Here is a 27,703-nt window from a genome sequence, read left to right on the forward strand (position 1 = left end):
TCTCAATGTTATGCTAATTCCTGGAAAGGTTACTCCAGGTTTGTCTTGAATCTGACAGAAGAGGCTCTACCAAATACAAGTGTAATATGCTCCTTTGATTCCAGGCCTGGTCCAGAAATATTTCCTCCCTCCTAATCTCAGCACTCAGAACCAAATAAGCTAAGGCTGTCTCAAGAGACTACTCCCTCCAGTCCCTCCCTCTTTGAGGTTTGCAGATCTGAAGGAATCAAATAGGTGAAAGCAATATGGCAGAGGCTTTCCAGAGCAATGAAATGATGCTCTTGCTCCATAAGGTTGTGTGACAAATTGACAAGGGTTCCCCTTCCCCTATCGCTTCTGTAATTTGCTGAGCCTTCTGAGTTCCATATTGGATACAGCTGCTCTGCCACCTCTACGTTGATTTTATAACCTAACATAGCAGGCATAGAAAGACTCTTGAGTGGAGTTCCTACTTCAGCTTTTCATGGGATAATGCTGTGTCCCTGAAAACCGGATGTTAGCCTTTTCTTGCAAGTCTGCATTGGCTGCTGTTATTATAAAAGGAGAATCAAACTGTTATTCCTTTCATTTCTGAGGGCCCATCAATCAAAGTCAAAGGGACCTGCCGAAGAGCCTTTAAACAACATTATTACGTTTTCAGTTCAGATTTCCTATCACCTTTCGACAATGATAATGTGCCATGAACTCTACTCTTATTCTTCTAATAAAACGTTGCCTTTCAGCCCCTGCTAAGTTTGGTGCCTTGAAGACAATAAAACAGCACTTTAACAGTCCTGCTTAGCAACCACTCCAGGGAGGGGTGGGGAAGAGCAAATCAGTGACAGTTTTAAACAAGCAAAGCATTTCTTATCTGTTTCTTCTCATCTTTGCTCTAATTCTGATCTTGTTGTTTAAGTAACAAAAAAATGATAATTTGAAAGATGGGAACATGTGAACAAGGGTGTAGTTTTCAGATCCACAAATGCCTGTGATTGGATAGTTATGAGAGAGGTCTGACAAAAGGGGGAGGAAAATTAGGGTTGCCAGCATTCTTCTCACTTAAAGCTGTAACTACCCAAAAAAAGCACTCGTGCAGTCTGGGTTGGGTCTGCCTTGCTCGCTGCTTATTGGAAGTGTTCTCTGGCTACATGGTACAGTGATAACCTGGGCATTTCTCATCCTTTTTTTCCCGCTTTGTGCACAAGGAGAGCCCATGTCTTTCTTGTAGACATGATGAGCTTTGTGCATTCAAGGATTTGCCTTTTTCTGGTTGTCTCTGTGGCTCAGGTTTTGATTGTGAAATGCCAGGACGGAAACAGTGGTAAGTACATCCCTGCTTGTTTATTTTAACAATTAATTGCTGATTGGTATAGCATTAAGAGTGTGGCTGCTGGTTCCACGATGGGTTGAACTTTAAACATGAGCTTGTTGGATTAGGACTTGATATGATTTTTCTGTTGTTGAATTTGAACATTTATCTGTGAAGAGCCTCATTTGGTTCAAATTGTTGGACGTTAAGGTAGTTCTGGAGTGTGTTCTGCTAAATACAGATAACAATTAAACTATAAAACATAAAGCATAAATAATAATAGTGTATTACATTTGTAATGCACTTTTCATTATACAGAATAATTTGTAAGTGTTTTTTTTTATACCAAATAGAAGCAAAAAAAATGTTTATTGAATTGGATCTGTTTTTGCCAAAGTAGATAGCAAGGACATGACAAAAATTTTCACCTTTACCTTTTTTTGGGGGGGAGGGGTCTTTTTTACATTCTAATGGATAGCAGCTGAGGACACAGTGAAGGCATGGAACATGTAAGATACATTTCTGTAAAGGATGATTGGCACAGACCTTAGCTGGCAGGATCTCAAAAATGAATTCCAGTTTTGGATGAGAGTAACTAGAGTGTGGATTATCTTAAAGCGGCAAATCAGCTCTCAATCATATACTGTACTGCCTGTATGGACATACAGTATGTCAGTGATTGCCAGTGATGTTACATGTTACTCTAAGGTGCCAGAAGAAAGCCCTGAAAGAGAAAATAAGTGCCAGAGGACTAACTTTATTCCTCATCTCTTGTTCATTAAGTGTTACCAGCAACCAGATTTTTTTCTCTGCATTCTACATCTGCCTAAACTATTTCAACACCATGTGTCTCAGATGGAACACAGCTTGCATTCTAATGCAGAGTCATTGGAGCTCTCTATTGGTGGCCTACAGACTAGCGACCCAGCACTTAAAACCCCAGAGCTGAGTGTTAATGTTGTAGTGACGTCATGTTTTTTTAATTGCTATGATGTCATGGAACATTGTTCATTGTATGATGTCATGAGGGGAAAACCATAAAGCAGGCTACTGAAAAGGACCTTTGTGGCCCCTGATTTCAGCTCTGTGAGCTGTCAAAACAATATGTTTGATTTGTAGCTTAAGCTCAATTGGAGTTTGTTTTCCAAGTACCCATAGATACTGTATATATTCGATTTTTTTATTTTAAGTAATTCACCCAAAACATGACATCGGTGTAACCTAGATAGGGAGCCTCCTTGTGGTGGAATGAACAGGAACATTAAAATGCCTGTTTTACGTCTGTGCATGTTTGAAGCATAATGATGTTCGACATGTCAGCACATTTGATGTTGAGTTAATAACTGTTATGACAATAATGTTGCTATAGAGCCATCTCTTCCATAGTATTTATTACTTTTATAGGAATTATAGGAATATATGGCCAACTATGAAGCCTGACAAGAGGGGAAAATAAATCCAATACTTGAAATACACCATATTTAAGTAGGGCCCCCGACCTAATGCCTCTTCAAAATGGACGATTGGAGATGACTCCTCCTCAGAGGAAAATTATGTTCCTCACATTTTATTTGATTTCAGAGCAATAGTCCCAGAGGGTCTATCGTTTTCCTCTCTGCTCTCGGTGGATGCCAGGGTTTCCATATTTGTCCATATGAAACAAGGCACTGAGCACATGAACTCATGTTCCCACAGAACATTGACAAATTATGTCAGCCCAGGGAGAAGACCATGAAAAATGTATTCCTGTCAAAGCAGCGGAAAGTTTACTCAAATTCTTGCAACTAAGTCAAAAAGGAGTCAACTGCTTTTGAGTGGATATTTTAGTATATGGCTATGTTAAGTATAGAGAGTTGGTCAGTGTTAAATGGATTACAGTCTAAGTCACTTTACATCATTATGAGCAGGAAGGCATAGCCATCCTATTTTCCAAAGTGTTTATGAGTCCTTAGAACGTCAGCAACAAATCCCTGTATTTAGAACTTTGTCATTTCAGGAACCCATCAAACTCTGTTCGACTACAGATGCTGTATCTTAATTTGGTCATACTGTTGTTGCAGGAATTTTCCTGCACAGCTAGAAATTAAAACTTGTAGTGCATTCAAGGTTTAAAAAAACTTCTAAAGTTTGCAATTTTTACTTAAAAATGTCAGACTTGATTTGCCCTAATGAAAAATGTATCAACCCCTCCAAAACATGTAAATTACATGAATTAAAAATAAAAAACTGAAAAGTGGTTTGTGCATGTGTATTCACCCCTTTCGCTATGAAGCCCCTAAATAAGATCTGGTGCAACCAATTACCTTCAGAAGTCACATAATTAGTTAAATAAAGTCCACCTGTGTACAATTTAATAGTCACATGATCTCAGTATATATACACCTGTTCTGAAAGGCCCCAGAGTCTGCAACACCACTAAGCAAGGGGCACCACCAAGTAAGCGGCATCATGAAGATCAAGGAGCTCTCCAAACAGGTCAGGGACAAAGTTGTGGAGAAGTACAGATCAGGGTTGGGTTATAAAAAAAATATCCAAAACTTTGAACATCCCACGGATCGCCATTAAATCCATAATATATATTTTTTTAAGAATATGGCACCACAACAAACCTGCCAAGAGAGGGCCGCCCACCAAAACTCACGGACCAGGCAAGGAGGGCATTAATCAGAGAGGCAACAAAGAGACCAAAGATAACCCTGAAGGAGCTACAATGCTCCACAGCAGAGATTGGAGTATCTGTCCATAGGACCACTTTAAGCCGTACACTCCACAGAGCTTGGCTTTACGGAAGAGTGGCCAGAAAAAAGCTGTTGCTTAAAGAAAAACGTAAGGGGAGACTCAAACATATGGAAGAAGGTAGTCTGGTCAGATGAGACTAAAATTGGGCTTTTTGGCCATCAAGGAAAACCCTATGTCTGGTGCAAACACAACACTTCTCATCACCCTGAGAACACCATCCCCACAGTGAAGCATGGTGGTGGCAGCATTATTCTGTGGGGATGTTTTTCATCAGCAGGGACTGGGAAACTGGTCAGAATTGAAGGAATGATGGATGGCGCTAAATACAGGGAAATGCTTGAGGGAAACCTGTTTCAGCCTTCCAGAGATTTGAGACTGGGACCGAGGTTCACCTTCCAGCAGGACAATGACCCTAAGCATACTGTTAAAGCAACACTCGAGTGGTTTAAGGGGAAACATTTAAATGTCTTGGAATGGCCTAGTCAAAGCCCAGACCTCAATCCAACTGAGAATCTGTGGTATGACTTAAAGATTGCGGTACACCAGCGGAACCCATTCAACTTGCAGGAGCTGGAGCAGTTTTGCCTTGAAAAATGGGCAGAAATCCCAGTGGCTAGATGTGTCAAGCTTATAGAGACTTAACCCAAGAGACTTGCAGCTGTAATTGCTGCAAAAGGTGGCTCTACAAAGTATTGACTTTGGGGGGGTGAATATTCACGCTCAAGTTTTCAGTTTTTTGTCTTATTTCTTGTTTGTTTCACAAAATAAAATATTTAGCATCTTCAAAGTGGTAGGCATGTTGTGTAAGTCAAATGATACAACCCCCCCCCAAAAAAAAATCTAGTTTAATTTCAGGTTGTAAGGCAACAAAATAGGACAAGTGGGTGAATACTTTCGCAAGCCACTGTAATTATAATCCACGTAACACTTCACATTTCCTGTTTCTGCAGGATTATTTTCCTGTTGTGTGAAATTGACTTAAATTAAGATCTGTGTATTGCAATTATATAAAGATTTTATGAAAAATAAAGTCTCTAATGTGGTGACAGCAATGAGCTGCTGGACATTTTGAGGTGTTACTGAGGAAAACTCTAGACACACCCAATGATTCATTGTGCTCATTTGCACATTTAAAGGCTCTTTGTCAAAAGTGTAAATCTATTGTAGAATATTCCAAGATTTGTTTTCAGTTTAGTAAGCATATATGACCTCATCTATAATATGCAGTGTGACTGGGTTTAATTTAGATTTTATATGGAGAAAATGGCAACTTGAAATTGGGTGTGGTTGAATGTTGTTGAAAGTGAGAATTTGGAATATAACAGTAATATTTATCTGTTCTGGAAAAAAAGACTGTAACCATGAAGAGGAAGATAGTGGAGGGTATTAAAGTAAAAACAAATTAAACTGGCTAGATTTCTGAGAAGAGGGAGAGACTTTGAAGGGATTTGGGAGAGTTCAAGATGAACCTTTGAAGGCTGGAAACATGTTTAGAGCGAATGTTTGAAATCCAAATGTTAAGTTGAGTTCTACAGTTTAGATGAATGTCATACTGTATGTGTATACGCTTGTTGTAAGTTTGCTTGCTGAAGGGTCTCAAACTCTTGTGACAAATGAGTGGTCAAAACTTGGCACACACATGCAAACAAAACACACCATCGTTCCTCTGACAGGTAGATCTTTACTGGCACAATACAAGTTGTCCTGTAAGTCTTTTTCTGAGTATATACTGTGCAAGGATCACTGTCCCAAGTAACCAAAAGCAGCAGTTCGTGACCAGCAGTAGAGCTGTGAGAAACCATTCAAGAATATGTTAGTGTGTGAACACTCCCCCTCCCAAAGGGCAGACTGATATGCCTGCAAACATTTTCAAAGATGGCCACTTAACACTGTAAGTCAAAGGGACTTCACTTTTTACATTAAACCATTTTAACCCTTGTGGAACCTTCTTTTTATTTACTTATAAATGTCTTTATACTAGATTTTGTGATTTTTTTTGTTCACTTTTTGGTATTTATTTAGGACAAATGCCAAAGAGCCTGATAAATTTCTCCCTCTCTCTCTGTGGGTAATTTGCAACAGGCAAACAACGCTGGTATTCTGAATCAAGAAACCTATACCGTATGAGGTAACTTTGACTCGCAAATCGGTTCCAGGTGTTATTGCCACATCAGTTACATTGCATCAAATGGACGATTTTCTCAGCAAACACTAAATGTCCAAACTTGAATTCAACCAGGTCCACCAGACATGACACTGATTAGAACCATGTGCTGCATTTTTGCCATATGACTTGATTACATGCATCTTTTCTTCCCCGTGTTGGACCAAAACAAAATCCAGATTGTACTTTGTGGGATACATCTCAACCAGAGTGCCAGATATCCTTGTTTTATCAACTGCCTGGCATGATAGTCCATGGCATTGAACCTGGATGACTCAGTGGCACCACAGACTGACGGAGCAGATAGATTTTTAATGCAGCTCGTGCCCAAGAGGCCACTACTTAAAAAACCAAATGACGGCAGTCAGCAAACGGTGGAGTGGAGGGGGGATGATTTCCAGATGTTAAAATAGTTGCTTTGGCAGTATTTGGAAAGTATTAAAACAAGCATTGGCTGAAAGGAGGGAGGCTGGGGAGGAAGTTATAGAGCTGATGCAAGATGTGGTGTGTCAGGGAATGGCTTGGGGCCTGGGGGATGTGGAAAATGTGGATATGTGGGTTCATTGCTTAAGGGAGAGAGCCCCCTCTCCTCTTTCCAGCCCCCAAGCCTCCACTGTTTTAAAGTGAGAAATAATCAATTTTGCACATGTTGCGTCAGCTCTGAAAGGCACTTCGTTCTCAATCGTCTCTGTGATCCATTCAACAACCTGTCCAGACAAGATGGTCTGTTAGCACCTGCTTCGTTCAAGAACACAAACTGGCTGGCAAATGGTGTGCGTCTGTCGTTTTGAGTTGCCTTTGCAGGTTTTGAATGTTTATGCAGCTGGTTGTATTTTGTCGGAGGAGATCAGGAGAGGTGTCTGCCCTCTGGAGTTGATCCACTGGAGGTTGGCAGTCTTAAATATACTGTTCTCTTCCACTAAGCGTGTTCTCTATTTGTCCCCTGGTGACCATTTCAAAGTATGCATAATTGGTTTAAATTGTCCAATTTCATGATATGTTATGTCACATTATGGGAGGTTCTGCCTTGCAGGTTCAACAGTATTTGTTAAGCTGTGCTTCGTTGAGCTTGCCTGGCATAATGAAACCAATAGAATAGTCCCAAAAGTGCCCATCTGGCACTCAGGCAGAAGTCAAATATTTTAGACACTATTTGAACCCAGGTCTGCAGCACAACTAAACATACACTTTCCTGAATTGATCAGTGCAATTATTAAACCTTGTTGATATACAATTATACTCGTTAGATACTGACTGTATGACGTCAGAAGTGGTTTCCTATAGGTTCTTGTCTGTACTGTGCCTTCTGTGGGCCATGTGCTGCCCGATGTTTGAGTACATGCGGCCTGCACAAACCTAAATTCTAGGCTTGATTCTGTGGTTAAGGTCTATGGTTGCTGCCTGCAAAGACTAGTAGGTGGCAATGGTCATGGTGGTCATGTTTAGGTTCCATGCTCTTGTTGTGTAGAAAACTTAATTGACAGCTGACTGGGGTTAGAGGTAGGTTCCTTCCATGTGCATGGTCTTCCTCTCGTGTGTCAACATGGAACAGTTTTAAATCGGTGGAGGCTGCTGAGGGGAGGTCGGCTCATAATAATGGCTTGAATGGCGTGAACGGAATGGCATCAGACACATTGAAAACATGTTTGCTACCATTCCACTTATTCCACTCCAGGCATTACCACGAGCCCATCTTCCCCAATTAAGTTGCCACCAACCTCCTCTGTTTTAAACATATCACACATATGGAAACCACATTTGACTCCATTCGATTCATTCCATTCCAGCCATTACAATGAGCCCATCCTCCTATAGCTCCTCCCACCAGCCTCTGCAGAACACATACCCAGAAGAACATCTAGTGGCTCAGTCAGGTGCATGACACAGTATATGACTAAGGAATGGAAGTCGAATGGAAGTCAGACAGTCTGATATGTGTTAGCTCCCTTTAAACTCAGCTTGTCCCCCATGTTTGCTCAATATTTGAGTATTAATTTTATTGGCCTAAACAACTCCATTCAACTATTTAAATCGGGTGCCAGTTGCTCGTCTGTTTTCTTGCCTATGTAGGGCATGATCTAATTTTTTCACAGGTGAAAGTTTACGAGCTCAAGTGAAAAGGGTTCCAATGTTGTCAGTTAGCATGGCAAATATATGACCCTTCCATGAGTAGTTCAGATTCTTCAATTACTTGAATGATTTTCACTGAAGCACTATTATGTTGGCTAATTTGCTAATGTGGACATCAAATGTAAACTCTGTTTGCATGACTTTGAGGCCCAAAGAGCTATATAGACAACATAATTAGTGTCAGGTCGATACCAGTATCGCAATCAATTTCGTGGCAAGGAAGCAAAACATGAAGAGGATTTAACTGAAACCCCACCTCTTTAAGGAATACCTGGGATAGGATAAAGTAATCCTTCTTAATTTTATCACTTGTTGCTGAGATATAGGTCAAATTAAGATCCTACATCTGTAATGATGCACATGTGCACATGCACAAACACACACTCACTCATACAAGGCATGAGATATCATTCTATGGGGAGATGGTGTATCAGATATACATGTGTATCAGTTCTCCAAAGACTCAATAATAAGGGAATTTAGATTCTGCAAAACTACACAGCAATTTAAATTAAATAAACATGATTCAACACCAGGAGTGTTAAAGGCGCTACATGTAAAATGTCTCACCCATGTGGAAGCTAGGTGAATTGCAACAACACTAAAGCTAAATATATACAACTCTCCTCCGTCCCACGCATCCAATTTCCCAGCATTAGGGAGGAAAGGTTAGTGCTATCCAACATCCCAAGGACCCCAGATAGCACGGACCATCTTGATGGTGGGAAAAGTATCACCTTTTCATACTTGAACAAAACTAAAATACCTTAATAGAAAATGACTCAAGTAAAAGTGAAAGTCACCCAGTAAAATACTACTTTAGTAAAAGTCTAAAAGTATTAGGTTTAAAATATACTTAAGTATCAAATGTGAATGTAATTTCTAAAGTATACTTAAGTATCAAAAGTAAAAGTATATATCATTTCAAATTCCTTATATTAAGCAAACCAGGCAGCACGATTTTCTTGTTTTTAAATTGACAGATAGTCAGGGGCACACTCCAACACTCAGACATAATTTACAAATTAAGCATTTGTGTTAGTGAGTCCGCCAGAACAGATGCAGTAGGGATGATCAGATGTGTGAATTTAACCAGTTTCCTGCCCGGCTAATCATTCAAAATGTAAAGAGTACTGTTGGGTGTCAGGGAAAATGTATGGAGTAGAAAGTACATCATTTTCTTTAGGAATGTAATGGAATAAAAGTTGTACAAAATATAAAAAGTAAAATACAGATACCGCCCCAAAAAAACAACTTAAGTAGTACTTTAAAGTATTTTTACGTAAGTACTTTAAACCACTGGTAATTGACGGTTGGATATTAGTCCTGTATTGACACTGTGCCTGTTTGATGGTCGTCGGAGGGCATAGCTGGATTTCTTATAAGCTTCTGGGTTAGAGTCCGCTCCTTGAAAGCGGCAGCTATAGCCTTTAGCTCAGTGCGAATGCGATCCATGGCTTCTGGTTGGGGTATGTACGTACGGTCACTGTAGGGACGACGTCATCGATGCACTTATTGATAAAGCCAATGACTGATGTGGTGTACTCCTCATTGCTTCGGAAGAATATTCCAGTCTGTGCTTGCAAAACAGTCCTGTAGCTTAGCATCTGCTTCATCTGACCACTTTTTTATTGACCGACTCACTGGTGCTTCCTGCTTTAATTTTTGCTTGTCAGGAGGAATCAGGAGGATACAATTATGCTCAGAGCTTTGTACACATCTCTGTGTGTGGAGTAAAGGTGGTGTAGAGTTTTTTATCTCTGGTTGCACATTTAACATGCTGATAGAAATTTGGTAAAACAGATTTAAGTTTCCCTGCATTAAAGTCCCCGGCAACTGGGAGCGCCGCCTCTGGATGAGCAATTTCCTGTTTGCTTATGGCGAAATATAGCACATTGAGTGTGGTCTTAGTGCCAACATCGGTCTGTGGTGGTAAGTAGACATCTATGAAGAATACAGATGAAAACTCTCTACAGTGGTTGCTCAACTAAAAGTTTTGCGAGTATGCTGCGGTACTTAGAGGTAATTTGTGGTTTAGTACGGTACCCTGCGTCACCACTTCATCGCTCCAGACCAGCGCAAGGGGGAGGTAGAGCACTGATTATGCTTTTGGGGCCTACTGTGTCTTTAACTGACAATGTATGGGCGACATAAACCTAAATAGAAACTGATAACTGTGCACAACTTCAGTATTATGTAGCTCACACCCGACCAGTCATGTTGTACACCGCCTGAGTGGCGCAAGGGTCTAAGAGACTGCATAGCAGTGCAAGCTGTGTTGCTGCAGATGCTAGTTCAATACCTGTGCTGACCTCGACTGGGAGACCCATGAGATGACTGTAGGTTTTTGGTATCCCTCCCTCTAAAAACAAAAGTTAATCATTCTAAATAATAAACTGGCTTTATTTATTTACAAGTTAGTAACAATGTCTCACCCCATGTTCAAGAATGTGCTTTTTCTTGCTAATTTTACGTTATTTGAAAACAAAATCATCTCCAAAATATATATATTTTTAAACAAAGCAATTATTATTATTATTATTATTATTATTATTAATTTAGAATTATATAAAAGCCCCTTGTAAATTCTCACAGATATATTATTAACCCTGTTATTAGCAGGACAATATATATTGGTCATGGCGCACAATGGGATTGCCTTGCAGTTCTCCAGCTGTATCCACTGAAAGTGAGCAAGGTTCAAGGCGTGAGGGCAGGGGGCACGGGATGGGCCGCAGAGCCGCGCACAGAAGACTGACCTAGCCCATGGGGAAAGGGAGGAGGAGGAAAGGAAAAGGGGGGTGGACCCCCACCCCACCACACTGGGTAGCCAGGGGTGAAAATCTGATATTAACTTTGGAGGGGACAATTACATTACATTTTCTCAAGAGCAATTCCTGAGGGGGACACCAAAGTAGTGCTGTAACACATAGCCTACGTTGTAATATGGTAAATGTCTATTGAGGAACCAAAGAAATAAGGTTTTTGCCGTACTCCTAACTACCGGTACCCAAAACCACACAAGTAATCACAACAGCAATACCAATGCCTTTAACAAATCTTAGTTCAGTCACCAGTTTAAGTTGAGAGTGGGGGTATCCATGGCATTTTCCAATTATGTTCCTATTTTACAAGTAAAAAAAATGGAGAACCTTTCATAATGTTGCCAAACAAAGACTCAACAAACTTACCTGAGACTCACTGTCTCTGCCAGTCTGTCCCTGCATATATGTCCGCAACTCTGCTGTCTGTGTGCCATCTGTTTCCTGCTCTGCCTAATGACATCATTGTGAAACATTGCCATTAGCATTTCACTTCTTTCTTATGAACATTTTATCAACTAGTCTTTGAGATATTAGGCTACTAGGGTTCTTACTTTGCGTTTTGGTGTACTGAAAAATACTCTGATGTCTGTATTTTTTCTGCCATTTTTCTACCTGGCTGGCTACACACACACACAGTGTGTAGGTTATTTACAGTAGGAGATGGGCTTCTATCATCTTATCTTCTATCATCCTATATGGGCTTCGATCTAAAAGGTAGCTAGCAAATGTGAAACGGATTGCAGTGACAAGAGTTGACAGCTGTATGAGTTCACCATTTACACAACATATGCTGCAACCTTTTGTAATTTTAATCATTTGTTTCATATTGCCTGGCTTCCAACAATAGCTGAATTTGCAAAGCTAGCGAGCACCAATTCCGTTTCAGTGGTGTTTGCTATAATCTTTGCTACCCGGGTTTAATAAAGGTGAAATAAAATAAATAAATAAAAGTTCCCTTGCGACAATTTAGCTTTTGCAACGAGACCATTAAATATATTTAAGACAATGGTAGAAGAGAGTGTAGTTCTGTTCAGTTTGGACTTTATCGCTAACCTTATCACAGGGACTTTGAAGCACTAACTTACATCTGCGTGCTGATCTTGGAATAAATTGACGATAGCAAAGATTCCATCTTTGACGACGCCACATAAATGGAATAGGTACTAGCTAGCCTAATAGTTCATATTTGCGCGCTAGCTCTGCAAATGCAGCTAGTGTGTGTATGAACCCTGCCAACATAAAACAAAACATTGCTATGGCGCGATTGACTGCATTAACCTCCCGTCAGTTACGTGCATTGAGTGCCTTTCAGACAGTAGATACGAACCCTCTGTTACCTTGCCAACTAAGGAACTGGCAGTGGATCAAACCATTGTGAGGCAAAGGGTGGGGGGTCACAATCTTTTTAAACTTAAAAACGCGCTATTAAGTGTCTATAATCAGCACAATTGCTTTCATTGCATATTATTAATATTATTTAAATTACATAGTGTTTACAGTGATATATGGGGGGGCAAATCATATTTTTCCCAGGATGGGGGGGTCGTGTCCCCCTAGTCCCCCCTGGGATTTCCGCCCCTGTGGGTAGCACAGAGCAACACTTTAAGGAGCATTGCACTAAGAATGGCGCTGACTAGGGAAACATTCCCTCTGTTTTTATTGCCAATCTGCATGTTAAAACTAAAACAATAACTAATGATGGCATCTTTATGCTTTCGTTAATAAAATAATGATAGAAATACTATTTCAAAATGCCGATGTTTATTTAGTTATGGATCCATAACGAAGTACTATGGGATTAAAGTCTCCCGCATGACACAGGGATTCTTTAGCTAAATAGCCAAGTACTGTAGTCTACTCCCGACAGTCACGTTGTACAGCGCCATATCTTCCATTCCATCCTAATGGAAACCCAGAGGGTTTTTTGTATTTCTTGAAATAGATACACCATAATATTAATCAAATTAATTAAGCAAGCTTTCTTAAAATCAGTCCCATATACTATTTTATTACAAAAAAATTCTCTAGTACAGCAACTATTGAAGGCTATCAAATTCTTCTCAAAGATGCCCTCTGGTGGTCGAACTAGCACTAACTAGCATTAATGGTACCATTGGTTGGCACTTACATAACGTGCCATAGAATTCTGCGGCACCACGCAAGCTATGTTGCAGTACGTTGCAACTTTTAAAGGACGAACCTCTGTAGGTAGATAGTGTGGTCTACAGCTTATCACGAGATACTCTACCTCAGGCAAGCAAAACCTTGAGACTTCCTTAGATATTGTGCACCAGCTGTTGTTTACATATATGCATAGTCCACCACCCCTTGTCTTACCAGACGCCGCTGTTCTATCCTGCCAATACAGCGTATAACCAGCCAGCTGTATGTTGATAATGTCGTCGTTCAGCCACGACTCCATGAAGTATAAGATATTACAGTTTTTAATGTCCCATTGGTAGTTTAATCTTCCTCGTCGGTCGTCGATTTTATTTTCCAAGAATTGCACATTAGCTAGTAGAACGGAGGGCAGAGGGGGTTTATTCCATTGCCTACGAATTCTTAGGAGGCAGCCCGACCTCTGTCTTCTTTTTCTCTGTCGTCTCTTCAGGCAAATGATGGGGGATTTGGGCCTGTTCCCGGGAAAGCAGTATGTTGTTCACATCGGGCTCGTCGAACTCGTTAAAGGAAGAAAAAGCTGTTCGCTGTTCTGATGTCCAGAAGTTATTTTTGGTCATAAGAGATGGTAACAGCAACATAACGTATAAAATAAGTTACAAAATAAGTTACAAACAACAACAAAAAACGAACATAAAAACACAATCAGTTAGGAGCACGGCGTCGTCTTCCCTCATCTTTGTCATTATAGCATCCGTGACAGAAATGGCAGCGCCATTGAAGTTATCTCTATTTTAAAGAAGTCCATTTTCCAGTTGGACATGACTCCAACAGGGTCACCAGGAGAGATCAGCCAATGAAGTTTGAAGCCCCACTGAGATGACTACATTAAAATGGTGGAAGCCTTTTGGCCACTAGAGGCCTCTATCATTTTCTATTCGCTTGCCCCAGTATGCCATTGTTAGTTGTGCTCGAGGAGTAGATGACCACACCTTATAGTGATGCAAATGTAAGTGAGGGAAGGTGCAGTTGTGAAACAGAAATTTGCATTTTAGATTATGATTTTGTATTGGCACAAAAAGTTATTGTGAAACACTATCATTCCACTATTACTGGAGATATATTATGGACGTTTTCTGAAATTACAATGCTAAAATTCTACATGTATCTCCTATAAAATCAACACTTTCTTAGTGTTTATATTGGTCTAGGTGTTATGAAATATACATTTTAGATGTGTTCATATTTGAAATCACACTAAGCAGTGTTGTGCTCTTAACACTCATGTACTTTCTTACAGTGTTAATCCATATACCAATGACACTTTTCAGTGTTGTGAGTTGTAACTCTCAGGGTGTTGGGAAATGAAACTTTATAGCAGTATTTTGGGGGGATGTTGTTTTAACACTATATGATGAAAAACTGAATTTGCATATTTCACAGGGTGCCTTTTCTTTCCGAGTGAATTGTAGAGTTACCACTCATGGCTGTATTTGTTAGTGACAGAGACATGATTATGGAATTCTTATGTCTTTCACCAAATGCTATCATTAAACTATAACTTCATGATACCTACACCAGGTCTTACTTTGATTGGCTAAATTATATGTAAAACAGTGGTGTTAATAAACTACTGGTTTACAGGCCACATCAGGCCTGCAAGTTACATTATGCTGCTGTGTAATTCCAACTGGAATTCACCCAGAGTTAGGATATCCAACAGTTGGAAGTTCTTTTCACCTGCAACATGCATTCAGAAAGTTGATAAGAAGACCTAAACCATTTAAACTGGAACAACCATTTCAGTAATGGGCACAATATATTTAACTAACTGTTTGGATTAGTTTAGAAAATGTATGTTATTTATTTTTGTGTTGCAAAAGATTAATCAATCAATCAATTTACATGCAAAAACACAGATATCCCCCCACCAAAACAATACAGTGGAGCATGTTGGGGAATATGATAATGATGGGAGTTGTTTTGATGGGACTGTTTTACTTTCCAAAGTGTAAAACAATAACTCTGGTTATTAAAACCAACACTGGGTGTTATTTTACACCAAAGAGTGTTAATTTCACTAGAAATTTTACACAACAAAATCAACACTGACCAGTTTAGCATGCTGCCAGTTTGAATCTGGGTAGTTCTTGGTGGACGTTTCATAGCCGTTTTAAAGCAAATTTCCTGCAATTGTACACATATTGCCATGGGGCAGAGAGAAAAAAATGCAGTTTTAGAGCTAATTTCCTGCTATTCCACACATTTTGCCATGAGGGTGAGAGAACATTTGGCCGTTTTACAGCTAATTTCCTGTAATTCTCTCTATATATATTTTGCCATGGCTTATGATGTGTTCATATGCTATCTGGGAAGGGGGGCGTACTTTTTTGCACAATGTACGACTGTTTTGTCAGACAGTCACAAACCGATGTCCATTCATCTCCCAACAAGCAGACTACACAGTAAGCCAGACCAATGTGAATGTCTGGCCATGGAAATGTCTGCAAGTTTCACTGTGAGTCATGGGTACTAGGAAACTAAACTGGATGATTTCACCAGAGTTGCTATGATTTGAAAGAGCCGGGCTGTTAACTGATACATTTGGTTTGTTTAATAACTTTGAAAACCTCACAGGCTGTGTTGCCTTTTCTTATGCAGAGATGTCATATTATAACTACTTTATATGACATATTATATATTAGATGTGACATTTAACCACATGACATAGACTTATTAACCTATACACAACAGCTATTAAGAAAGATTGATGGCTGTTTTCAGCGATCAAACATCTGAAAGCAGCCTTTTACTGGCAAAAAAAAAGACTCAGTGAGTGAAGTATTATTGAGTGCAGCTTTTGGATGATTGCTGTAAATATGTGCGGTGCAAAAAGCGATTCCACATGTGTTTTCTGTGGGGAACAATTGCTTGCAAAATTGCCTCGTAATTGCCATCGTGAAAAGACAAACTATTTACATTTTCCGTTCAAGCTTTGCTTAATAGGCCGTGGATGATCTCTAGTTAACACAGCATCTACACAACCGTACAGGGTTTCTGGCTCCAGTCATTCAAATCTTTATTTACCCACCCAGACTCAGGGAGGCCACTAAAGTAGTTGATATCTGGTTTTAATGGTTTTATCTGACTGAAGACATGGTCATGCTGTCTTTTCCATCCCCAGTTATGTGTGTTGGCAGGTTATTAATGTGTGTGTGTGTGTGTTTGGTTTTACTATCCTTGTGGGGACCATAAGTCCTCACAAGGATAGTAATACAAGGAACATTCAGACATTTTGCTGGTTCCCACAAGGAAAAAGGCTATTTTAGGTTTAGGGGTTAGGTGTAGGGTTACAATTAGGGTTAAGGCTACAATTAGGGTTAGGGTATTAGGGTAAGGGTTAAGACATAGGGTTGAGTTTAGGGTTAGGAGTTCAGGTTAGGGTTAGGGGTTCAGGTTAGGGTTATGGTTAAGGTTAAGTTTAGGGTTAGGTTGGTCCCCACAAAGATAATAAAACATATGTGTGTGCGTGTGTGTGTGGTTTTACTATTCTTGTGTGGACCAGAAGTCCTAAGGTTAGGTTTAGGGTTGGGTTGGGTTTGGGGGGGGGGCTGTGCTTGTGTGTGCATCCATGCGTGCGTGGATATGTGGTGGGATAGCTCTGTGTGGCACATGTTATCCAGGGCAGATTCCTTCTCTCTCAGCCCAGTCTCCTCCCCACGAGCTGGGCTAGCTCCATCACAGGAAGCCCTGTCACAGCGGAATTTCCTCTGGAAGAGTTCCGTGTTTGCTCTCAAGGATGGGGCTATTCATATCCACAGTCGTTTATCCCCCTGTAAAACCTTGGAGAGATAAAGGAAACGTTTATTTTGGGTCTACGTCTCTAGGGGATATTGTGTACGAGGACACATGGTAATGCAGATATGTGTCAAGAGGATGTATTACTTAGATTCTATAATCTAGAGTTAAAGCATTCTGTTTGATTTAAGCATACCATTTGAAGCATGATATTATGGGCATACCAATCATGTTGTTTTGATTGCAACAATGTCAATGCTATTGTGAGTGGGTGAGTCAACCATTTTGGTGTATATACTGTACCTCAGCATCAATAGGATTTATGACTGGTTATCCATGTAATTAGATCTATTTTTAAAAGGAGATATGGATGAACTCTCCCTTTAAAACTGAAGAACATACTTGTTTCCTAATGGGAAAAGGTCCACCCTACTCTGAATTCAGAGCAGACATTTTAGAACTGTTGAAGCTCAAACAGCTGCTGATGACATATTCAGAAAATATGCAATGGCTGCTGATAGAAGGGAGGAGCCACAGCAAACAAAGTGGAGACAACTTGCCAAGAACAAATTCAAAGTTTGGCAGTAATACATTATATTGAGAGAGTGGTTCACTTAAGAAAGTGGCTGAATATATTGATTGATTGAATGCAAACTTTACAGTTAAGAATAGTTTTTTACTTTTCATAAGAGGAGAGGAAAAGAGACATTTCCTGGCCTCCTTTGAGGCAGTTCTCTTTAAGTGAGTATGTTTGGAATGTAACTTTCATGTCGCTTTTTTACCTTACTTTCACTATCAAGAGGTCAGTAGAACATATAGTTTAAAATGTTCCACCCACAGGTCTCACTCATCCATCCTAGAACTCAAAGCCATTGTGTTTGTGATTTGACGTCAACATTTAAATGATGACTTGATTTGCTCTCAAAACATGAAATTCTATTAAATCCTTGTTTTATGTATTATGTTTTTCTTGAGGCTGACTCTAGTCAACATTTTGGGTCTCACTACTGGAAAGTGAGAACATGTACTACATCTTTATGCTATGTAGGATACTGCAATTACAGAATCCGTTCAAGTATTGTTTTAATCCAAAAGTAATGTAAGCACCAAGTGTGTGCTAGTATTTTAAAGAGAGCAATTTGGAGTCTACTCTGTATCTATAATAACATTATTTTGACTGCTCTAGATCTGTCTCCACGTTTAACAGAGATATACTGTAGGACACCGTAAACTTGAAGGGGTCCATTTACTAATAAAGTGAAAACCATACATTATGTCACTCCCCCACCCCAGGCTTTAGTTTGAGTGATGTCACCGGAGGCAAGGGGGGCTATCCCTAGATAAAGGGTTGTTGTTCTTGCAAACTGCCTTCTATCTCTTCTTCCTTCTTCCTCCATGAGTTTTGGTCAGAATTCCTACACAACATATTCCCCAGTGTTAAATGAACACTGAAAGTGTGGACCCGTATAGACACTGAACAGTGTTGAATTAACACACTGCTTACTGCAAACCTTCATTTGCATATTTCCTAGAGTGCTTTGCCTTTCGAGTGAATTGTAGAGTGACTGAATTTGTTAGTGACAGAGAAATGCTTTTTTCATACATCCATTTTCAGTCCTAAGTGAATATGTTATCATTAAAATGTTATTATAATTATAAAATGTAATATACTGGACTGTTTGGATGACTCAACAGCTAGGTTGCAGACAATGGGTCACTTAGTTGGGTCGTTTTTTAATGCTGGGTTATTGAGATATGACCAAGCGGGTCAGCTCAGAAGACCAGATGTTTGGCTTAGTAGGGGCCTCGATATCGGTAAATATATTTTTGTCGAGCCGTGAAAGTAAATGTCATTCTGATTCATCTGTCAGTAGAATTGTTATCACATGTTACGGCTGAATTTCGTAGCTTTAATAAAGCTTACAGTAGTGTATGAGTTCCTTAAAAGCCTATACAGGTTCCAATTTGAAATCCCTCATGGGATAGTAACCACTTTGGTGCAATATTTAAATAATAATGGTAATTCAGTATTTTTGTATTAAAGTATATAATTTTCAATAATATTCAAGGAAACATTTACATAGGTGTGTATGAACCTAACATAATCAACAGTAATTACATTTACTCTCACGGGTCGCCAAAAATAACTAAAACCACTCTCGTAATAAGCCACACCTCCTGAAAATAACCTATGGATTACATAAATAAGACCCAGCTGCTTGGTCAACCCAGCATGAAAGTGAGCAAAACCCCAATTGACGGTTAAATGAACCAACGTTTGGGTAATCCGAACAACTCAACATGTTGGGTTATTCATGCAATCTGTCAAATTATGATGTCTTGCAAAGTGATGTGTAATTCCTATTGAAATCCAGCCAGAGAGAGGATATCCAAACTTTGTCATTTTTAATCACCCGCAACCTGCATTCAGAAAGACTGCCAGCATTGAGCAGACTGAAATAGGAGACTAGCTAAAGCATCTAAACTGGAACACCATTTCAGTAACGGATGCAATAAGTCCAAGTAACATATTGGATTAGTTTAGAAAATGTATGTCATTTAGATTGGAGAAGCATAGATTAATGAATCAGTCAATGTAAATCCCAAAACATAGATATTGAAACAAACAATTCTTAAAAATCAACCTGCAATAGAGCATGCTGTGAAATATGATGGGTGTGGTTTTGGTTCAACTGTTGTTATTAACACCACCACTGGGGTTATTTTACACCAATGAGTGTTAATTAAACACAGAGTTATTAATTGTTATGTTTAGAGTGTAGGCCTTTAAAATAAGGCCTTATGAAATACGCATCGCATTGTGTTCAATAATAACATTTTAATGATAACATATTCGCTCAGGATCTCACTTGGTGAAGTTCATAGGACTGAAAATGGATGAATGCAACAGCCATGTCTCTGTCACTAACAAATACAATCATTGGAAATAACTCTGCAATTCACTCGAAAGGCAAGACACTAGGAAATAAGGCTTTACACCAAGCAGTGTGTTAATTTAACACTATTCCAGTGTCTTTACAGGTACACACTTTCAGTGTTCATTTAATGAATGAATTGTGTTGATTTAACACTGGAGAATTTGCTGTGAACAAAAAGCATTCCCATTCATTCCTAGACTGTGCATGACTAAAGTGCATGACTGAAGTGCATGAACGTGCATGACTAAAGTACGCAAATCTGCGGTGCAGTCGTGAGATGTAAATATTTAGACCACATCTTTGCCTTGCCCTAGGCTGTACTGAGCAACACACTGTAATGTAAGTCAGTGTCATTGCAAACCAGCTGCATCAGCTCTGCTAGCTTTCAGACCTATCAAACAAAGAGAGATGGAATGGAAAAGGGGGAGAGAAAGAGAGAGTGAGACCAAGATAATTAGCATTAGAAGGAAACACCAGGCAAGGATGTTTCCCTCGCTAGGGAGAGAATATGGCATTATTTAATTATTACGCCTAGAGGTCAAATGAAAGGTGGTGGCAGTATATCTTCTATAGCCCAGGGATGTTTCCCATGACATATATACGATGCCACATAAAACAGCTCGAAGTTTGTCCCTCCAAAAATAATGATTATGATCGAACATGCGATTTCATCTTTCGACTGGAGTTTAGCTTATTCAAGGTTTAAGAAGTATAGCCAGATAGAGGTCCAGCTTGAGTACATTCTCTGCAGTTGTAGTTCTCTGTTCCAGAGAAGGACAATTATGAATCCACACAGAAACTTAGACATCTCTGTAAACAAATCAAGTCCTTTGAAAAAGTAAAAAAAAACTCTGATTTGTTGTCTGCTTTGTGGTATGCATAACGACGGTTTGAGGTCAGCTGGAGCAGCATTACCACTGTAAAAACCTATGATTGGTTTTATCCCAAGCATCAATTAGCTGCTAATTACACAGTAATTACTATGTTCTTAGTTCAGGGAGGCCAATGATCTGAAAAACCCTATTGTAGAAGTAGGCCTAATCGAAGACAGGCAAGCAGTTTTCTTGAGGGATGAGTTGCAAGAGCTAATGCTCTGTTATAAACACGCTGGTGATTGTTTACCTTTCCTAGTGAATATTGTCACTGATGTTTCTGGGTAGCATGTGAGCCATTTTGTTTGGTGTCAGTTGACATATTATATCCTAGGAGGCGGGACATCAGTTCCATTGACTGACAGGTTTTCTTAGTCATTCAGTGTGATTGTGTCATTTAGAGTGATATCACCCTCAGCCTGACTACATGGTGCTGGTAGTGCATATTCATTATATTTATTTTTTATGTTTCTACTGTATATCAACTAAAGACATTGGGATGTTGCTAAATAATAATCCCTGGTAGCCATAATGAATTACCAACTGACATTTAAAATAGGACAGATGACAAACTATATGCTGTAGAAAGAGACCGTTATAGGTGGAGTTGTTAGGGAAGGATCAAGTGAAGACATCAAGTTAAGCTTTAAGCACCAGCTGTCAGAGCAGCTCACAGATCGCTGCATCTGTACATAGCCCATCTGTAAACAGCCCATCTATCTACCTCATCCCCATACTGTATTTATTTATTTATCTTGCTCCTTTGCACCCCAGTATCTCTACTTGCACATTCATCTTCTGCACATCTACCATTCCAGTGTTTAATTGCTATATTGTAATTACTTCGCCACCATGACCTATTTATTGCCTTAACTCCCTTATCTTACCTCATTTGCACTCACTGTATATACACTTTTTTGTTTTCTTTTTTCTACTGTATTATTGACTGTATGTTTTGTTTATTCCATGTGTAACTCTGTGTTGTTGTATGTGTCGAATTGCTATGCTTTATCTTGGCCAGGTCGCAGTTGCAAATGAGAACTTGTTCTCAACTAGCCTACCTGGATAAATAAAGGTGAAATAAAAAAAATTAATTAAACATGATTATCTTTTAATGATTAAATCATGTAGATTTATGCTTCTATCCCCCTCAGTTGTTCAAGTTCAGTGAGTTGTTTCAGTGAGTGTTTCAGTGAGTTGTTTCAGTGAGTTGTTTCAGAGAGTTGTTTCAGTAAGTGGTTTCTGTTAAGATCTCCATTTATATCAAACATTTACTCTCACTCTATTTTGTATGTAAAAATATGGGCAACATCGCGGTAGACATCCCCTTACTGTTCCTCCTCCTCGCTGTAGAGCAGAGCAGAGAGTTTATTCTCCCACATCTGGATATGCACTTAGTTGATATAAAACACCAGGATCCCGTGACATTGTGTATTTGTTAAAGTGCAGGCTGGTAAACTGGAATGTTGTACGTCACCATGCAAAGTTTCCTTTGCATTGTGGGTTGTCGTCATTTGGCACTAAAGCGGAAGAAACTGGGAGGAACTACCTCCAATAAGAAACATTAATTTAAATATTCTGTTCCAAAACATTAAAAAAAAGTATATTACATGCCCTAATATATGACCCTGGTGTGATGTATGGACTGGCTGGGTTCTCATGCATGGAAGATGGAAGGAAGAAATCGAGCTTGAAATTACTATCGAAGTAATGAGGAAGATCGTTCCAGCTGTGTCATAGTCAATGATGTGCTTGTTATTGGTCTTTAAGGTGTACATTGTGTCTGTTGATTTGGTGGTTGCAGTCTATGAGGCTCAATTGATCACCAAATGAATTCAACACCAGAGGCAGAGAACTTATGGATTGTAATGTATCTGAGTTTGATTCAGAAGGTCTGTTACAGGATAGCCTGTATGTATTCACAAAGAGAGAAAACGTGCCCAGCTACACTTAAAGGGTGTCAACATGTTCTGCTTGGTTTGATCTAGTGGAGACCACCTGAGAGGATGTGGAAATCACATGTTTTACTGCTAACCCAAACACTGTAGAGATAACACATGGTTACAAATCAAACAGGTAGCCTACACCTGTGGAAACCAAAGAGCATTTTGTACCTGTATATGGTTAGTTTTCACACCAAAAATGTATGCAAATGATATGACAATGGTAACCACTATACACACAGGAGATATATGCCCGTAACATAGACTAACTTGCCTCACACTCAACCTATAGATAGTGCTAGTGCTGTTTTGTTGTTTCTGTCTAGAAATGACATGCACATTTATCTCACAAATTGTAAGATATGCCATTTAAGACCACTGGAGTGAAATGGAAATTGATTACAGTAATAGACATGCAAGTATAGCACAGCTGGTTCAGGTTAAGGAGCATTTAATAAGCGCTTTTACATAGAGATTCATTATATGCTTTGAGCTGGAATTCTTCTTCATGCCTGTTTTTATGTGCCAGGTGTGTTATAATACCATAAATGATATGTTATATGCTCAACATCATTGGCTTTGTGGTCAGAGAGCTGTAATTCATCTGAAAGGGAAAAAAGCAAACACAAACCATACACGGTTACAGAGCAAGCCAAATGCCATTGTCACGACTTCCGCCGAAGTTGGTGCCTCTCCTTGTTCGGGCGGCGTTCGGCGGTCATCGTCACCGGCTTTCTAGCTGCCACCGATCCATGTTTCTTTGTCTTAATTGTTCACACCTGGTTCCCATTTCATTATGATTACTTCCCTATTTAAACCCTCTGATATTCAGTATGTTTTGTGCGTTATTGTTTTACTGTTGGTCGTGTTCCTTGTATGTATAGTTATTTGTTTTATCCCTGTGTGGATTTTGTATTTGAACTTTGTTTAGAGTAAAATAACGTATGTTTTACTCAGTTCGGTGTCCTGCGACTGACTCATTTTCTCATCTCATATACACGGACTATTGACAGCCATCGTGAGGTAAACCACATGGCCAGATAAGGTTGAAGTCAAGTTGATAACTTGAAAATTTTATTATTTTCAGTAACTGGCATATTGTTGTGACTTGCTAGTAGAAGTGCGTACATATGTAGCTATTACTATTCTCCATTTTGAGCACTGCTGGTTCGCAGTTGGATGGTTTGCTGTACATTGGTCTAAACTCACTGTATTTTGCAGAAAGCTAGTCGTGCAAAAGAGAGAACCTAGCTTGTTACTGTAGCTTCCAGTCATGTTTGATATGATTATGTGAAGGATTAATTACCATACTGATCTTATCCCATAACCTTCCCCAGGCGCCATTACTTTCTGTTATGGCTTGCTAGGGCTGTATTTTTAATCCAGTATATGTTTTAGCCGACTAAATACGTTTTCCACATATTATAGTTACTCGAGCATTCCTTGAACACCATAGTATTACTGTAAATATTCTGCATCTAATTAAGAGGGACATCTCAGTGTGGCAAACCTGGGTTCAAATAGTATTTAAATTATTTCAAAGATTTTTAAGTCTTCGACCGTTTCTTTGAGCCTGCCTGGAGGCAGGGTTTGCGCTTTTAGGACTGTGCAATTTTTCCCAGGCAAGCTCAATGAAGCAAAACGCAAGTAATTGTTAGATTTCAATACTATTTAAACCCAGGCCTGCAGTGTAGACGGTACTTGACCACAGACGAGCTCTGTGGAACAAAGACAATTGAAAAGTAGTAGTCAGTAGAAGGGGGATAGGAATAATTTAGAATGACTGAATCCTCCCAGGCAAACATGGTTGGAACCATTCGAGAGTTTCATTTTTCTTTAAAGGAAGCCCCGACCGTCAGAGACAGCTCCAGAAGAAAAAGAAGCACAGGCATGTAATCAGCTACTTATTCATTTAACTCCCCATCCCTACTCAAGCCTAACCTTGTTTATGGAATGGAAGGGAAGGTGAAGTGCGTGTTCAAACCAGAAGCAACAGTGTTCTGTTGTGCCAACAAGGTTTGCCTATAATCCCCAGCTCTCATACCTCACAACTTTGGAATATGAAATAATGTTGTTTATAACCTTCTGAAGGGAGGCAACTGCTCTGGACACCCCTAACAAAGCAGGTTTACGTTCACTTTGAACTAGTACTGTAGTAACTAGTTGCTGACAAGACATTTCGGACACCAATTTCAACACTGAAAATGCAAAGGCAGTTTTAGGTCACACTACACACGGTATATGTAATTTAAGTGATAATCCCAGAGAAGCAGGTGTTTGGAGGATATATAGGCCCAAGACAAAGTTGAGGACCGGCAAACCGTGCCAATAAATCCTCCAAACACCCTGGCTTCGAGGGCATTATCACTTTTATACAACGGGTTACCAACATATTCAAATAATGACTGACATATTTTCATCAAAAAATAAATTTGTATGAATTTATTCATACTATTTAATTTTTCCACAAGATATAGTGCCAACACAAATCTTGGGTTGCTACCCAAGCCAGCTGGTCTTTCATTCTATTGGTTCTGTTGCCAGAGATGCTACCCAGTTGTTAAGTATTTTTTTTGTTCTGTATCCAGTTGTTCGTTCTAAATGTTCTATTGCCATACTGACTGGCAATGTTCTTATCCCTTGCTTGCTAGTCACGTCAAACACTGCAGCCAGAATAACAGCAAAGTAGCTGCATTTGTATTTGTTTAAGATGTTTTCTAGTGACATTTATTTGAATACATCCATAACAATGAGCTAATGATGCGATATTTCACCTGGCATAGAAATGTGCTCTCTCATCAGGACACTGTTGTTCAGAGCTAGCCAACATCACAGCTAACACAATCACTTCAAACTGAAGCTGGAAAGACTGCAAACTAACTGCATCTCATTTAGTTTGACTTGTTTTCTTTGCCGTTTCTTTGTATATATTCATAGAAAATGATGCTGATTCATGATTTCGACTGGCTGAGAAAAGCTGCCTGCCGATCTGACTCGTCCCGAGTACCGACCCCTACACATTCATTACTATGGGACAGCTGGAGATTGAAATTCAATATTTAAACAATGTTGCAAATGTCAGGGAAATAGACAGCAAGGTTTATACAAATATTTGCTGCTGAAAACCAATTGCTAGCCTAAAAGAAATGGGAGATAATGTCTAGATGCTTTTTACAGTGGGGATCAAGTTTATTAAATTGCCTGGCTGGGCTGATGAGACAGTGGATTGTACAGTGAGATGGAATAGAGTAAATAGGCATTTCAACGTCATCGCTTTAGCCGGTGGTAACTTGTGGAATAGACACCGGCTGAAATGTGATTTTAACCAATCAGCTTCCAGGATTAGACCCACCCGTTTTATAAAAAGACTTAATGAAGATGTCAAAAGCTGCACACATAATACACCGTCTGCTACGTGGCAATAATGCCAGGTGTAAGGACCTGTCATATCGCCCTTTATAGTATGGCATTTGCTTATAAATTATTTGTGAAACATCTACCTAGGTGTTAAAAAGGGTTATGGAGCCTTCATTAAGCTTCATAGACACAATAGTGACCCAGTTGTTTGTGACCAATCACTGTCCTGGATAGCTTTATCAGTGAACCAATGACAGGATGGCGTCAAAGGGGAGGAGGAACTGGGAGATTTATGTAGGCTCTGACACCAAAGGGTTCAAAGCAGGCACCACAGCAGCCGCAAAGCCACCCAGCATCTGTAACTCATCTGCATGACCTGGAAAAAGCAGACAGTACTCTGACAGTATTCCTACAGGATCAACACTGTCAGCAGGAACACTCTGGTCTTCCCAAATGGCAGATCTGTTCAGGCCTACAAAGAAAACAAGCAATAATAAAATGACTAAGTCATATCAAAAGGATTAGGCTGCTTTTGGATGCGTCTGACACCTGACAGAGCATTCGGGACATCTTGCTATTTGAATAAGCGTAAGCCTACTATCTGAAACAGTTTGGCTGACATTGAGGTTTTTTTGCTTTTGGGAAAGAGAGTTGAGTTTAAATGACTCATTGTTTCCATCAGGTCATTTTGTAACCTCTACACTTCTGGCTGCAAGTCTACAGCCACATTAGCCAAGGAAAATCCATGAAGTACCCATTCATTTTCACCTTCTGCCAGATTCACTGGAATTTGATCATAGATGTTTGACATGGTTCAAGTTTGGATGCTGCGGTTCACTTTTAAGGTTTCTACAATCTCCGCTCCATTGATCTACGTGCATGTGCATGGGTGGAGTGGGATTTTTCGAGCAGTGGACACCTTTTGGAAACATGATGTCCTCACCAGTTCCACTCCCATTCACAAGGGGGTGATAGCAAAGGTATTTTTTTTGTCATTTCATTTTGTGAACGCACGGAAGGGTCGCCTTCCCTTGCTGGGACACACTTTTCACGTCACTTCGATACAAAGTGATTTTCTTAACAGGTTAGGAGAGAATGTTCCCTAACCCTAACCTTAACCTCAGTCACCTAACCTGCTACATTAATTATCCTAGCCTGCTGCATAAGTTTTCCTACACTGCTAAGAAAAATTCACTTCAGTATCGAAGTGGCGTGAATATAGTGTTTCCCTTACCTTGCCAGTAGTAGCTAGATGGCAGCCTGGCTACCTGGCTTTAGCCTGGCTAAAAATATAGCAAGCTATCTAGCCTTATTAGCTTCCCACATCTCCATGTGAAATAATCAGATGTATAATAAAATAATATGTTGTGGAAAATATTCTTATACTTGCTGGTGTAACCTAAATCATTATCCCAGTTTGATATGCTGCTTGTGTATTAATTCCCATATCAGCTACAAATAGAACATCATCATGTATTGGTCATGGAGAAAAAAAAAACATGGCTAGCTAGTTGGCCACAGCAGGTTCAA

At 39.6% G+C, this 27,703-nt stretch overlaps 1 protein-coding gene across 1 annotated transcript in view; it reads left to right on the forward strand.

Moving 5' to 3' along the window:
- The first annotated feature begins 1,018 nt into the window (after window positions 1-1,018).
- col5a2a (collagen, type V, alpha 2a) overlaps window positions 1,019-27,703 on the forward strand; it is a 66,026-nt gene continuing 39,341 nt past the window's right edge. The window contains exon 1 of the mRNA XM_014164424.2: window positions 1,019-1,300. Within this exon, the coding sequence (XP_014019899.2) occupies window positions 1,210-1,300 (91 nt within the window). The 5' untranslated portion in view covers window positions 1,019-1,209. The remainder of the gene's footprint in view (window positions 1,301-27,703) is intronic.

The sequence above is a fragment of the Salmo salar genome, chromosome 21, assembly GCF_965601325.2.
Source record: "Salmo salar chromosome 21, fSalSal1, whole genome shotgun sequence".
Lineage (NCBI taxonomy): Eukaryota > Metazoa > Chordata > Actinopteri > Salmoniformes > Salmonidae > Salmo > Salmo salar.